General features: G+C 43.7%; 1 protein-coding gene across 1 annotated transcript in view; it reads right to left on the bottom strand.

Annotated features, from left to right (window-relative positions):
- GLIS3 (GLIS family zinc finger 3) overlaps positions 1–13,090 on the bottom strand; it is a 425,196-nt gene extending 412,106 nt beyond the window's left edge. Inside the window, exon 1 of the mRNA XM_021694421.1 lies at positions 12,703–13,090. Coding sequence (XP_021550096.1) covers positions 12,703–13,090 — 388 coding nt within the window. The remainder of the gene's footprint in view (positions 1–12,702) is intronic.
- Between the last annotated feature and the right edge of the window lie 590 nt (positions 13,091–13,680).

The raw sequence follows: 13,680 nt of genomic DNA, 5'->3' as shown, positions 1-13,680 counted from the left end.
ACACACATACATATAAATAAATATCCTATTGGTTATGTTTCTCCACAGAACCCTAATACATATACTAAGAAACAGAGAAAAGCAATCTGTAGGGAGAAAAAGTGATGTGTACAGAAAGCAGAAATAAAAGATCATGTGGCCTATGGAGAAAAAGCATGGGGAAGTATCCTGTTCTTATAGTCCTTCAAAAGATCTGGTCGTCCACCCTGTCCTTAGGTAACCATGAAACACTCTTGATTCTTCTAGAACAAATCCCCTTTCATATAAACTAGCACAGTGGGTCACAGTTACCCGCAACCCCAAGAGTCTTGAATAAGGTACTTGGTGAACCAGAGCTCTTGCAGGAGAAAGTCCCCATCACCAGCTCGGCTCCCTGCCTCATCCTGACAGCCTGCATTCACCTCCCAGCCTTGCCACATACTAGCCACGCCACTGCAGCTAAGTGACTTCACCTTGCCACGCCTTTTTCATGATCGAAAGACACATGGGGTTGTTACAAGAATTAAGGGAATTCTGAGCTCCAGGGCCATCATGGAAGGCCTTCCAGATAGCACTCTGGTTGTGTGACCCAGTAGCTCCGTTTAATGCAGCAGCTGGCCCAGAGGAAGGGCTCAAAAGTTAGCCATTACTGTATCTTTCTTTTTTACATCACATTCCCTGCCTGACTGCCACCAAAGCCACTGTCTTAAGCAAGTGAGGAGGGGCACTTGTAACACAAATTGACACAAACATCTGCAACTATGTGTCAGTGGTTTTTCTGCTTCTGCTCACTATACTTTTCAAAATAAATATATACCAGACACTACACCACCACACATAGTAAAAATTATGGTAGACATACTGTGTCTTTCAGGAAATCATTCTCAATTGCCAAGAACCTAGTTTTTGCAGCAAACTCTATACCAAAACACAAAACAACATCCTACAGAAGTATACAGAGCCCTGAAGTCAGCGAGACATGGGTTAAAATCCCCACGTGCTCTTGGTCAAGTTTCTTGTTTTTTCTAAGCCTTTCTTTTCTCATATTTTCAAGGGAATACTTCATAAGGTTGGGAAGGATTAAAATAAGTTACATAAAGCTAAGAACATTAATAAATAGAATGTGCTAAATAATTGCTAGTTTGTTATTTCTAGCCCTAGAATAACCAGAAATGAATGTATTCTACTTAATGATATACTAATAATCATTCAATGGTCCAAGAAATAATTTTGCTATTAACTTCTCTGGGTCTAATCTTGTCAAGTAGGTTGGACTACTTTACCTTAAAGCAATTGTGTAAGATTCTGAATCTAAATGCAATTAAACTTGGCCCTAAAGTAGGGTGGCCCTCATTCCAGTTCATCCGGGATAGTCCTGGGCATAATTATCCATAGGCCACATTTCACTCCTGAAAGTGTCCTGGTCTGGATAATAAATTATAGGATCGCCCTAAAGGAAAATCTTTAGGTGAAAGATACACTTTTAAAATGTGTTATTTCACATCAGTGTCTGTTTACTGTGGTTTATTAGGATTTCAGTGTTTTCTGTCTAGCCTTTGAAGCAAGCTGGAACTAGAGAGTAGTCAGGGCTCCATCCCTACCCGGCAAGTAGCTGTTCGTACCGCCCAGACTTGGGAGCTCTGACTAAGCTGTAAGCCTTTATTACCAGGACACGTGGCACAACCGAGCAGAGCAGCAGGACGGGCCGTCTCGGCCAGCAGCAGCTGCTGTTGCTCACGGAGACCCACACTGCACCACGCAGACGTACAGTCGGGGAGGAGCAACCCCTGGCGTGCCTCTGGCACTGGACGGTATAGAATGCACTCTCCCAGCTGCCATCTAATTTAACTCCCCAAAGCACACACTGTTCTCTGCTCTACCTGCCACTGCCACATGACCAGGTGACCACCTGGAAAGCCAATGCGTTAGCTCCCCAGTTCTCTGAAGCACGCCTTCTCTTGGCCCAAGATCCCCAGAACGTGCCCGCCTCAGTACTTGACCCTTCCTTTCCATGCACTAACAAGGATGTGAAGACCAGTCCTGGCCCTTCTTTCCCACTTGGAGCCCTGCCCATAACATCCAGCTTTGTTCATCAACATCATGAAACCAAAGCCAAAGATGAGAGGTGCCCTGGTCACACTCTTACTCAAGGATATGTGGCCCGGTCTGCCCTTCACCTAGACCCTGCCCATTTGGAAAGAGAGATAAAACAACCCCCCCCCCCATTTTACACATGAAGAAACCAAGGCAGGGAAGGTCACACACCAGCAGTGCTTGAACTGGGGTGTGGGTCTTCTGACTCCAGTGTCCACCCTCTTCCTCCCATACCAGTGTTTCTCAAATTTCAGTGGGTACTTACAAGGTCAGCCACATAATTTTCAGGGACCAATGAAAATGAGAATGTCGGGTCCCTTGTTCAAAAAGCAGAAGAAAATCCTTTTCCATTCTTCTCTGGTCTCCCTTGTGATGGGTCATGGTGTTTTTTGTAATTTGCTATTTACCACTGAGCTCCTTCCACATGGGGATACTCACAGGGTAAGTGCAGACTCTCAAAGGTGCCCAGAGCCTCACATGGATTGGGCACACACAGCATATGCACCAAACCCTGACCTCCCCGCCCTCATGCCTGAGTCCGCACTGGAGGCAGAGAGCAGCAGTAGATACTGGGGAGGGACAGAGGAACCAGTAGCTATCCTAGCAGGATGGGGGACCGCACACGAACGGAGACTCCAAGCACCCCACACATGCTCCAGGGGCCCAGAGGATTTCACTTAAAATACACAAATTCGAAGATAACATCAGTAAGAATGTCACAGAGCATTAGACCCCAAGCACGGGGCACTCCTTCCAAGCACGGGACCCTATACAGTCCCTGCTCACACAGCCATGAAGTTGCCCTTGTGCCACGATCTTGTTAAAAGACACAACCTGAGTCAGTCAGTCTGGGATGGCCCTGAGACTATGCATCTCTAACCGGCTCCTCAAGGATGCTACAGCTGCTAGCCTCAGCCTATCCTTGACTAACAAGCTCCCACACAAGTCTCATTTTTTAACTTGTTTATTATGTCAGAGTCAATTACGGGCCTTCTATTTCTTTCATTATTCAAATAAGGCAGCCATAAAAATAGGTATTAAATACAAGTCACCATCCATTGTCTCCTTAAAATTTGATGGGTCAGAAGTAGCGAATCTATTCATATTCATGACACCCTCCTGCCTGGGTCTAAAGACGTCATAAGCAGAGGTGTGCGAAGCTACTTCAGTACGTCAGTACTTCTGCACACACTCGTGTCACTCGGGGGGCCTCACACAGACGGCCTGATTCCTGCCCAGGTAGACACCACCTTCTCTGCTCAGAAGGGCCTGTTATTGGAAATTGTCAAGCCCAGTTTTCCAAAACAGGAGCAAGGGCCCATTTCCTCAGCTTGTGGATGGGAGATAGCAGCTGAACGGTATGCATACTCATTCTGGAATGGCAGCAACTGTAAACTCTAAGGCAGACTGGGGACAAGGCTTCTCAGAACTCCCACAGCAGGAGCTCTCAGACTGTGGAGTCCCACTCTGAGTCAACCCACGGAGCACACAGAGAATGAGATCTCCGGCAAACTGAGCCTCAGTCTCTCAATCCCTAAAATGGGGCCAATCACACTTGCCCAGCCTCCTGGGATGGAACCTTTGATCAAATCATAGGAGACAATCAATATGCAAGTTTGGGCCAAGCTCTGTGCAAGTCCAAAGCTGTTGCTATTTAACAGTCTAAGAAAATGCTACAGGGGCGCCTGGGTGGCTCAGTCGTTAGGCGTCTGCCTTCGGCTCAGGTCATGATCCCAGGGTCCTGGGATCGAGCCCCGCATCGGGCTCCCTGCTCCGCGGGAAGCCTGCTTCTCCCCCTCCCACTCCCCCTGCTTGTGTTCCCTCTCTCGCTGTGTCTCTCTCTGTCAAATAAATAAATAAAATCTTCAAAAAAAAAAAATGCTACAGGTGACTAGCGGATGGTACCTTCCAACTTGGTGTCCTACAGTATCTGAGGTGTGTCTAGGGGGCGGGGAGTGCTAATGGAATATGTTCTTTTAAAGGTGGAATGCTGTGAGGCTGACAAATCACTTTTATAACTGGAACAAATCATGCCTGCCATTCAGTAACACTTGGAAATCCATCATCAATTTGATTTACACGCTGCATCAATAAATCACACGAAGTGTGGCCCGTGGAGCCCAAAGAGTAAACAAAAGTAAACATTGTGTTTCACCTGCCGTGTTGGGGAGACGAAATGAAAACCCTGGCTACCTCAACTGGAATAATGCCTTTGGTCTCTGACTGGTTTGGTTATTTTTGGAACCCTTTATGGAATATTAACTTTATTTGCTCTAATTCTGCAGGAAGCCACATTAGAAGTGCAAGGAAATATAAATGATTAAAAAGCAGAAGTGAAAAAAAAAGTAACCAAGTATTTTGCCCCAACTTTCATTAGCTAATATATCAACTGCATCTCTTCAAGAATGTGAGATCCCAGCTGCGATTCCTGCCCCGGTGCTAACATGACAACATTCAATACAGTTCATTCGCCAGCCTTAGCAAATTCTTTTTTCATTGTCTGTTTGTCCAGAAATAAACACAAGTAAAGGAATGATTATAGGAAAGTAACATTCTAAATCAGTGACAATGTTTTAAAATTTATAATGTGGCAGTAGGGGGAAAATATGAAGCTAGCTGACCCACTAAGGAGTCAAGCTCTAACCTAAGCTCCAGGTTATAGCCAATTGAATTAGCAAACCACAAACAGGAAAAAATCAAAATAAAACTTGACCTATTATTTAAAGTACACTTAGTTTCTAGACCTCCCGGGTTCACACGATACGTTATTTTTTTAAAACCAGGTCTTTACAAGAGATACCAGCCTTAAGTTATACAAAAGAGTTTTTTAATCCCAATTAGTTAGTGTCCTTTGTTGATATCATTCTGCTTTTTCTGACCAACAATAATGAATAACCCACAAGCGCTAATGAATAACTAACTCCCTTTGTCTCCAAGGACGGCAGAGCTCCACAAGAAATGTCAGAGGCCCTAAAGTAAAATAAAAAAACCTTTACAATAAAAATCTTCCCAATTATATAGTCCTACGGGTACTGCAAATGTGGAATTGTCTTAAATATTTAAATAGCTGTGTCAAATGTGCTTAAAGTGGAGATCATAAAACTGATTTCCCAGATGCTTTGAAAAATGCATTTCTACCAGTCTAATTACAATTCATAACTGTGGAAGAGGAAGTAGAGAGAAAAGCCATTATTGGTACAATATAACTGAGATTCTGTACTCACCAGTCCTAGCAGGGCTTGGAAGTTGCCAACTGTGGGGCATCCTCCATGCTCACTCGGTGGCTCAGATAAACACAAACATGCTCATCTCAGTACATGAAACATTTACACATAGTAAAAAGATCATTTCTAAAACTAATTTCCACTATCTTAAAACGTAAATCTAAAAGTAACTCGTTACTGTAGGACAGAACCAATAAGCAACTCCATGGACGTTGCAGAGAACCAGGGATCCCACTGACACATGCACGACGAGCAAGTGTGAGGAAGAACTCTGTAATGTCGTATTTTAACTGGAACTCATTACCTTCTGACAGATTTCCTAACTCTGTCCACACATAGGGCCCAGAAGCAATGACACCCCAGAGACAAGAAAAACATGCTTTCATCTGGTTTTCCAAAGATTTCCCACTAAAAGGGACCGGAGTTTTTAGAGAAAATGGCTGATTGCATGTCTGGGGTGGGGAAGTACTAGTGGGTCTGGAATGTCTCGTTCTATGTGAAAGCAAGGAACTGCTTCATGGGGACATAACAAAAGGACATCGGGACCGGCTTGAAGGGGCTCCCACCTGCCAGATCCAGGACAATCTGAGCATCAAAAAGAACAGTGATGCTAATGAATTATGGCACAGGGACTTTTTAAAAAGAATACATGGAGTCTGTGGTGATTCTCAAAAAAAGGAGAAACAGAATTCTTCTTTCCAGAAGAATACCAACTAATAAACACAGAAGAAATACTGGAATCAGAAAATCACTGTTATGCAGTTAATAATGTAGTAACTGATTCACACAAGCATCACTGATGAAGAGCAAGATATTTGTATAAGATTAGGTATTAATTTTGAAAAGGAAAGTGTCCACAATGCAGAGATCCTGGTGACACCACCTTGGCCAGACGACCGAAAGCAGAATCACAAATACTGGGACAAATGAGCATGCAGTGCTCCCAGGATATATAATCCACAAATAACCTATGTGGTACTCCTACCAAAAATGTTTAACCTGAACCTAATCATGAGGAAATGATTAGATGAACCAAGCTGTGAGACAAGACAACTGACCTGAACTCTAAAACAGCAACATATTGGGCGCCTGGGTGGCTCAGTTGGTTAAGCGACTGCCTTGGGCTCAGATCATGATCCTGGAGTCCCTGGATCGAGTCCCGCATCGGGCTCCCTGCTCGGCGGGGAGTCTGCTTCTCCCTCTAACCCTCCCCGCTCTCATGTACTCTCGCTCTCTCAAATAAATAAATAAAATGAAGAAAAAAAAAATTTTTTTTAATAAAATAAAATAAAACAGCAACATATTTTGTCATGAAACACGAAGACAGGGGGAGACGGTCATTCTAGAAAAAAGGAGACTAGGGCGCCTGGGTGGCTCAGTTGGTTAAGCCACTGCCTTCGGGTCAGGTCATGATCCTGGAGTCCCGGGATCGAGTCCCGCATCAGGCTCCCTGCTCAGCAGGGAGTCTGCCTCTCCCTCTGACCCTCCTCCCTCTCCTGCTCTCTGTCTCTCATTCTCTCTCTCAAATAAATAAATAAAATCTTTAAAAAAATTAAATTAAAAAAAATAAAAAATAGGGCGCCTGGGTGGCTCAGTCGGTTAAGCGACTGCCTTTGGCTCAGGTCATGATCCTGGAGTCCCGGGATCGAGTCCCACGTCGGGCTCCCTGCTCAGCAGGGAGTCTGCTTCTCCCTCTGACCCTCCCCGCTCTCATGTGCTCTCTCTCATTCTCTCTCTCACAAATAAATAAATAAAATCTTTAAAAGAAAAAAGGAGACTAAAGAGACATGACAACCAAATGTAATGCAGCATTCTTCTTTTTTTTTTTTTTTTAAGTAGGCCCAGTGCCCAGCGTGGAGCCCAACATGGTGCTCAAACTCACAACCGTGATATCAACACCTGAGCTGAGATCAAGAATCAGACACTTAACCGACTGAGCCACCCAGGTGCCCCATAATTCAGGATTCTTGACTGGATCCTGAATCAAAAGAAAAGAATAGCTACAGAGGACACGTGGGCTATAAGGAGGGGGAAAACAGTATGATAAGTAAAATAAAATATAAAATAATATTATGAAAATTTGAATATGAATTTAAATATTTATTCGATTTTAAGATATAACTCTATATAAGCAATACTGTTGTATCAAAGTTAAATTTCTTGGTTATGATTCATGTATCCTAGCTGTACAACATGGAAGACACCTGCTTAGCAATTTGGGGTGAAGAGTCAGAATGTCTGCAACGTACTTATACGTGGTTCAACTTCGTTGAGAAAGGAAAAGGTAGCAAAAGCTAAAAGGTGAAATAAAATATAAAAGGACATAATACAAAATAAGATAAAGTCGAACTTTGTTTATAAAGGTACATTCTGGAACAAATAATGAGTTTTATTTACAAGTAAGTCATGTACGACTGACTAAGTAGGGATAGTTGGGTGGGGCTCCTGGGAGAGCCGATGAACGGCGCCGATTTGGAGGGAGTCATCCCTTTCACCCTTCTGCCTATTGTCCTTCCTTCGTCTTTCACTCTCCTCAGAATACAGACTCCACAGCAGGAGCAGGCGTGGGGGAAAGGCAAAGGGAGGCTCCGTGATCGTGGACCTGACATCCCTGAGCTTCTCACCAGGAGCAGCATCCCCGACCCCGGGCTGCTCTTTGTGTGAGAACAATCAACTCCTGTGACACAGGTTCCCAAATGTCTGCAGTTCACGGCATTCTTAGCGTCTCAGTAATTTTTTCAGGGTGCCCTGGGCCAAAAGGAACAACTAACACTACCCCTCATTAAGTAGTTAGGTGCCAGCAACTTAATAGTATTTATGTACTAACAACCTATTAGCTGTTTGAAAAAAACAATGTATATAAATTAAGAATAAAAGTATTTTTATTTCATTCTTAAATAACAGTATTACTGACGGGATGTGTATTCTAACTGTGCCCTCTACTACTTCCGCTCTTGGAATCAGACTGGATACCACCACCTTCAGCTCCCATTCCACACTGATTTTCACTTAGAACTTGCTTGTCTTTATTACTGTGATAAAATACACATAACATAAAATTTACTATCTTACCCAATTTATCTTAGTTTATTTATTTATTGAAGTAATTTCTACACCCCACGTGGGGCTCGAACTCAGGACCCCGAGATCAAGAGTCGCACACTCCTCCAACTGAACCGGCCAGGCACCCCCGATCTTAACCATTTTTAAAGTGTATATTAAGTACATTCACACTGCTGGGCAACCATCACGCACCATGCATCTCCGGAACTCTTTCATGTTCCCAAACTGAAACTCCGTCCCCATTCAGCCTAACCTCCCATGCTCCCCTCCCTCCAGTCCACAGCAAACACCGTTCTACTTTTTGTCTCTGTGATTTCACTCTTCTAGGTACCTTGTATAAGAGAAATCATACAATATCTGTCCTTTTGTGCCTGGCGTAATTCACTTAGCATAATGTCTTCGAGGTTCATCCATGTCGTATTGTATGTCAGACTTTCCTTCCTTTTTCAGGCTGAATACTATTCCACTGCAGGTATAAGACACACATATTCTTTATCCACTCATCTGCCTATACTTGGGTTGCTTCCACCTTTTGGCCTACAGAGTACTAGCTTTTTCATCACAACTACTGAAAGTGGAGCTTTGCAAAGATATGACATCACTAAAAGGATATAGTGCAATCTGATGTTGAAACTGTGAACTTCCTCAAGCTAGTAGTTTGCCTGGAGTCCAAAGGATGCCACAAATCCTTCTGTTTCCTTCAAAATTAAAATTATCCCATGGTTCCCCGAGTTTGCTGTGGTACTCCAGTGTCCTTGGCACACCATTTGAGAACCATGCTCCATGATGTGAAAGTCACTGTTTTTTGAGTTTTCAAGTTGAGTAGAACTCAATCCTTAATTAAGTAACACAAATACTACAATCAACTTTGTATTTCTCATGAGGCTCCCACTGGAGATTTCTCCAGTCTTCAAGTCAGATATTTGTCTGTGTGGCAATCCTTAAATGACATATTCTCTGTACACAGTTCCACTGGATTCCTGAGAGATGGTATAATCACCCTGAAGGCTTAGAAAATGTATTTTCTCAGCCACCATGTAAACTGTGCTTGGCCCCAAGCAATGGTACCCCACTACGATGGTTGGTTTTATACGTCAACTTGAATGGCTCATGAGGTGCCCAGGTATTTGGCCAAATACCATTCCAGGTGTTTCTGTGAGTGTTTTCAGATGAGATTTACATTAAATCAGTAGACTGAGTAAAATAGATTGCTCTTCCTAATGTGGATAGGCCCCACCCCATCAGCTGAAAGCCTGAAGAGAATAAAAGGCTGACCTTCCGCCAAGTAAGAAAGAATTCTTCCCTGAATGACCACTTGCAAACTGGGACATCAGCTTTTTCCTGCCTTTGGACTCAAACTGAAATGTCAGTTTATCCTGGGTCTCAAACCTGCTGTCCTTCAGAAGGGAAATACACACCATTGCCTCTCCTCATTCCAGGCCTTCAGACTCACACTAGACCTACAGCATCAGCAGGCCTGGGTCTTCAGCTTGCTGACCCGTCTCCCGTGTCTTGGGAACTGTCAGCCTCCGTAATCTATTCAAATACAGGTACAGACACAGGGACGGGTACACATTCAGGCACAGACACATCTCCTGTTGGTTCTGTTTCTCCAGAGAACCCCAACTAATACACGCGCAGTCACAGGTCCTTCGGTACTATCCCTCAGGGTCAGGGCACTGTCAGTACTGCATGAAAAAAGCCTGAGAGAGATATCAACCTCAAGTTCATCACATCATCCCATCACATGATCCCCAAAGTTAAAACCCTTGCACAGCTCACCAGTGTGCTCAAGACAGGTCCAAACTCCTTGGCGCCTCCCCCATAACCTTTATCTGGCCTCTGCTTATTCCTCCCCAGTCTTGTCTCTTGCCACAGTCTCTACACCCCCAACGTGGAATCAGGCAGAAGTTAATGAAACACACCATGATCTCTCCCCTTCAGGTTTTAAGGGTGATTTTCGGTCTATCCAGAATGAGTTCCAGACAGCGCCCCCCCCCCCACACACACACACAACTGGCATGATCGCAAGTCTAGCTCCTTACCCTTCAGGTGTCTGCCTAGATATCCTCCTGTCCTCCCAGATCCACTGATCAAGCATGGGCTGGGAACCCTGCAAATGTAGCCCTACTGCCATCAATGTATCCCTATCAGAGCCCTAAGTGCACTTTAACTGCCCACTTATTTGTCTGAATTCTCCTAACTCCTTGAGGGCCAGGACTATATTTTATTAGCTACTATATCCCCAGAACAGTGGCTCACCTATAATATATGCTCAATAATTATCTGTTGAGTAAATGACTGGATGAAGTTCAAACAGTCCTACTGATTCTCAACCAGTTACTGGCTTAGCTTAGGAACTGTCAACCAAGACCTGAAAGGGACACGTTCAGCCACTGCTGGCACCATCCGGAGCGGTATCCAAGCTACAAGGCCAGAGGGGATAATAATACAGTTATCCTCAACCCCTATCCCATGCTCATGCATACCCCGACCATGCAGATCCGGAACAGGCACCGTGAGCTTGGAAGCTGAGCAAGGAGCCAGAAAGTTAGAAAGAGGAGAACCAGGGGACAGCACTAATTTTTGCAAGAGTTCAAGATGTATTAACCCTGAGAGTTCACTATCCCTGAATTACTGGAAACATAACTTTTTTAACTATGAATATAATCATAACCACTTCTGCTCACCATCAAAGTCATATCCCCAAACTCCTTACCGAGGGCAATGCTGAAGTTATTTATTCTTTCTAGATCTTAGCTCCCTTATCAGTTAATCAACAGTAGCATACGACTCAGGGCTGTTGTGAGGGATAACTGAGATTTTATATTGGAAGCACTCAATACAACAGTGCCTGACACATGCCCAGTTACGACATCATAAATAGAAGTTATTAATATTATCAGCATTAATAACGCCAGCTGGGATTCAACAGAAGTATATGTGATGAAAGCAAGCTACGTACAGTTCATTAGACAAGCAAGAGCTGAAAGATCCTCCTGGGCCTCAGCCCCTGAAAATCCAAACACACGAGCTTGCCATTGTAGCTTGCCACACCATGAACACAGCAACCTGACAGTGATGGTGCTATCTTGGATGCACCCCCAAGGAAAGTTGTTCCTATACTTATACTAAATATCAGTAGGTCTAGGAAATAAAACAATCTAAAACAAAACCTAAACCAAAATAAATAAATAAGAAAAGAAAAAAGCTAGATATATAGCTTTTTGTACTTTAAGGTTTTATAGTTTAGGGTTTTTTCTTAATCTGCCCATTTATACCATGCAGAGGAATACAACAGCACTAAAACAGCTTTTAGGATAAAAATAATTATTCACCTGAACTGGGTGAGTTATGAGTTAACGGTGAATGGCTATTTCAGGCTGCTAGTAATTTTATTTAGTAGTGTACACACTTAATATAAACATTTAAAACCAGATGCTAAAAATACCTAACAGCATATATAATTGTGCTATTTTACATAACAAAGCTGTATTTCACATGAGATACACACTCTTCCTTTTTCTGGCCCAAATACACATTTCATGTGCAATATCACTCCTTAAGTCAACATCGGTTTCTAGAGAGAGTGAGTCATTCAAATAATTTGCTATTTTCCAACAATTATTCCATGATTTAAAATTTACATTATTCAAACACTGAATTAAACACTGAAACACTGAATTCAAAAACTGAATTAAAAGTACACTCTCTCTGCATTTCAAATTAACCAAGTTTTCTAGTTCTCCACAAGCCCAAAAATACATCCTTTCATTATTCTCTTCTAGCTTCCTTCCCTCTTGTCACCAGCTGTATTACAAAACTTAGGGGTTCTGCTCTTGGAATAATTTTTTATCATTTCTATGTGCTAATTCCTCACTTTATTGGCTGTTAAGCTTTCTCCCTTTTTATCCTTTTCTTTCCAAACCTTTCTTCTAGCACCCGACCCACACGATGACGGCTCTGGCCGCCCCCCTCCGCCATGGCCCAGGGAATCCCGTCCCTCCATGCATCCTAAGGGTAGGGTCTTGCTAAACTGGTCTTGCCTGCCGCCACCACCACCACCCACCCTCACTCCCTGTTTCTGCTCTCTCTGTCTCACCTTCCACTCTGCTTCACAGTTCCATGAGGTATCATGTTTACCACTGTGGCCTCCTCACCCTCCCATGTACCCATACATCCAGCCCCTCACCAGGGAGGCTACAGAGCATTGTGAGACCATCAGAATTGATCCTGACATTCAATCCTGTAGTTTTCCATGAGATTTGCTTGCAGAGAAGGATCTGGAGAGGAGAAAAAAAATCGTTTCCACTTTTAAAAGATCCCAGAAAGACAATCCTACCTTTCCCAGGATTTGGAGGAAAAGGACTTCCAAACTCCTGCTGCTTTGGCTTTAAATTGTGTGGCCCTGACATGCCTCCAGCCTGGGTGACCTGGAATCGTGGCTTCCCATTGGTGAGTACTTGTCTCCTGGGGCTCAAGGCAGGCAGATGGAGGGGGCTCTCGGCCATGTTGCTCTGAGGAGCCATCCCTCCTCCCGAGGGCATCTTGAGATGAAGGCTGTTAGCAAGGCTTCCGATGGCAGGGCTCGCTGTGCTGCCACAGGACGAGGGGCCAGGAGTCCCAGAGTGGGCTCGGATGGGAGGAATGTATTGGCCACTGACCATCCCGGGCCCCTGTGGGGTTCCTGATGTCCGGTGGAGACTCATGCTGCATGACCTTCCATTCATTCTGAAAAAACCTGTGGCCAGGATGGTCAAATATCCAATGGCACTAATGACTCCTTTCAGGCAAAGTCCAATAAGTTATCCATGGTGTGGGTTATTAGCCTGTTTAAAAAAATAAATGCAGGCATTTTTAAAAGTAAAAATGAAAATAAGTCACAGTGAGTTTTCAACTTGTGTAGCATTCATACCAGGAAGAAAAGAAGCACTCTTAGCCAAACGGCCTTTTATGTAAAGCAGGGTCATCAAACACATGGTTCATTGGCAGGCACTCTTCCCTCCTGCATTCACGGTAGACATGGATTATGGATCACTGTATTGTTTTGTTTGCCACTGAGCCCTTCTCAATACAGTGCTCTTGGCAACGACAACCAATCAACTGGTACCAGCTTGCAAAATGAAACTTATTTTGCTCCCCAGAGGATCTGTCCATACTAGTTCACTTTTGCTACAGTGAGTCTTGGGAAACCCAAAGCACTATCTTTGTGAGCTGTAAGACCAACGCTCCAAAGTTTCCAGTAAACAAGCAAAAGGCTGATATGGCCTCTAAATGAGAGTATGAGGATATTAAACCACCTCTGATTTTTACCATAAGA

This window comes from Neomonachus schauinslandi, chromosome 13 (assembly GCF_002201575.2).
Source record: "Neomonachus schauinslandi chromosome 13, ASM220157v2, whole genome shotgun sequence".
NCBI classification, from domain to species: Eukaryota; Metazoa; Chordata; class Mammalia; order Carnivora; family Phocidae; genus Neomonachus; species Neomonachus schauinslandi.
Note: the sequence above shows the minus strand (reverse complement) of the source record. Positions and strands in the feature narration are given on the sequence as shown.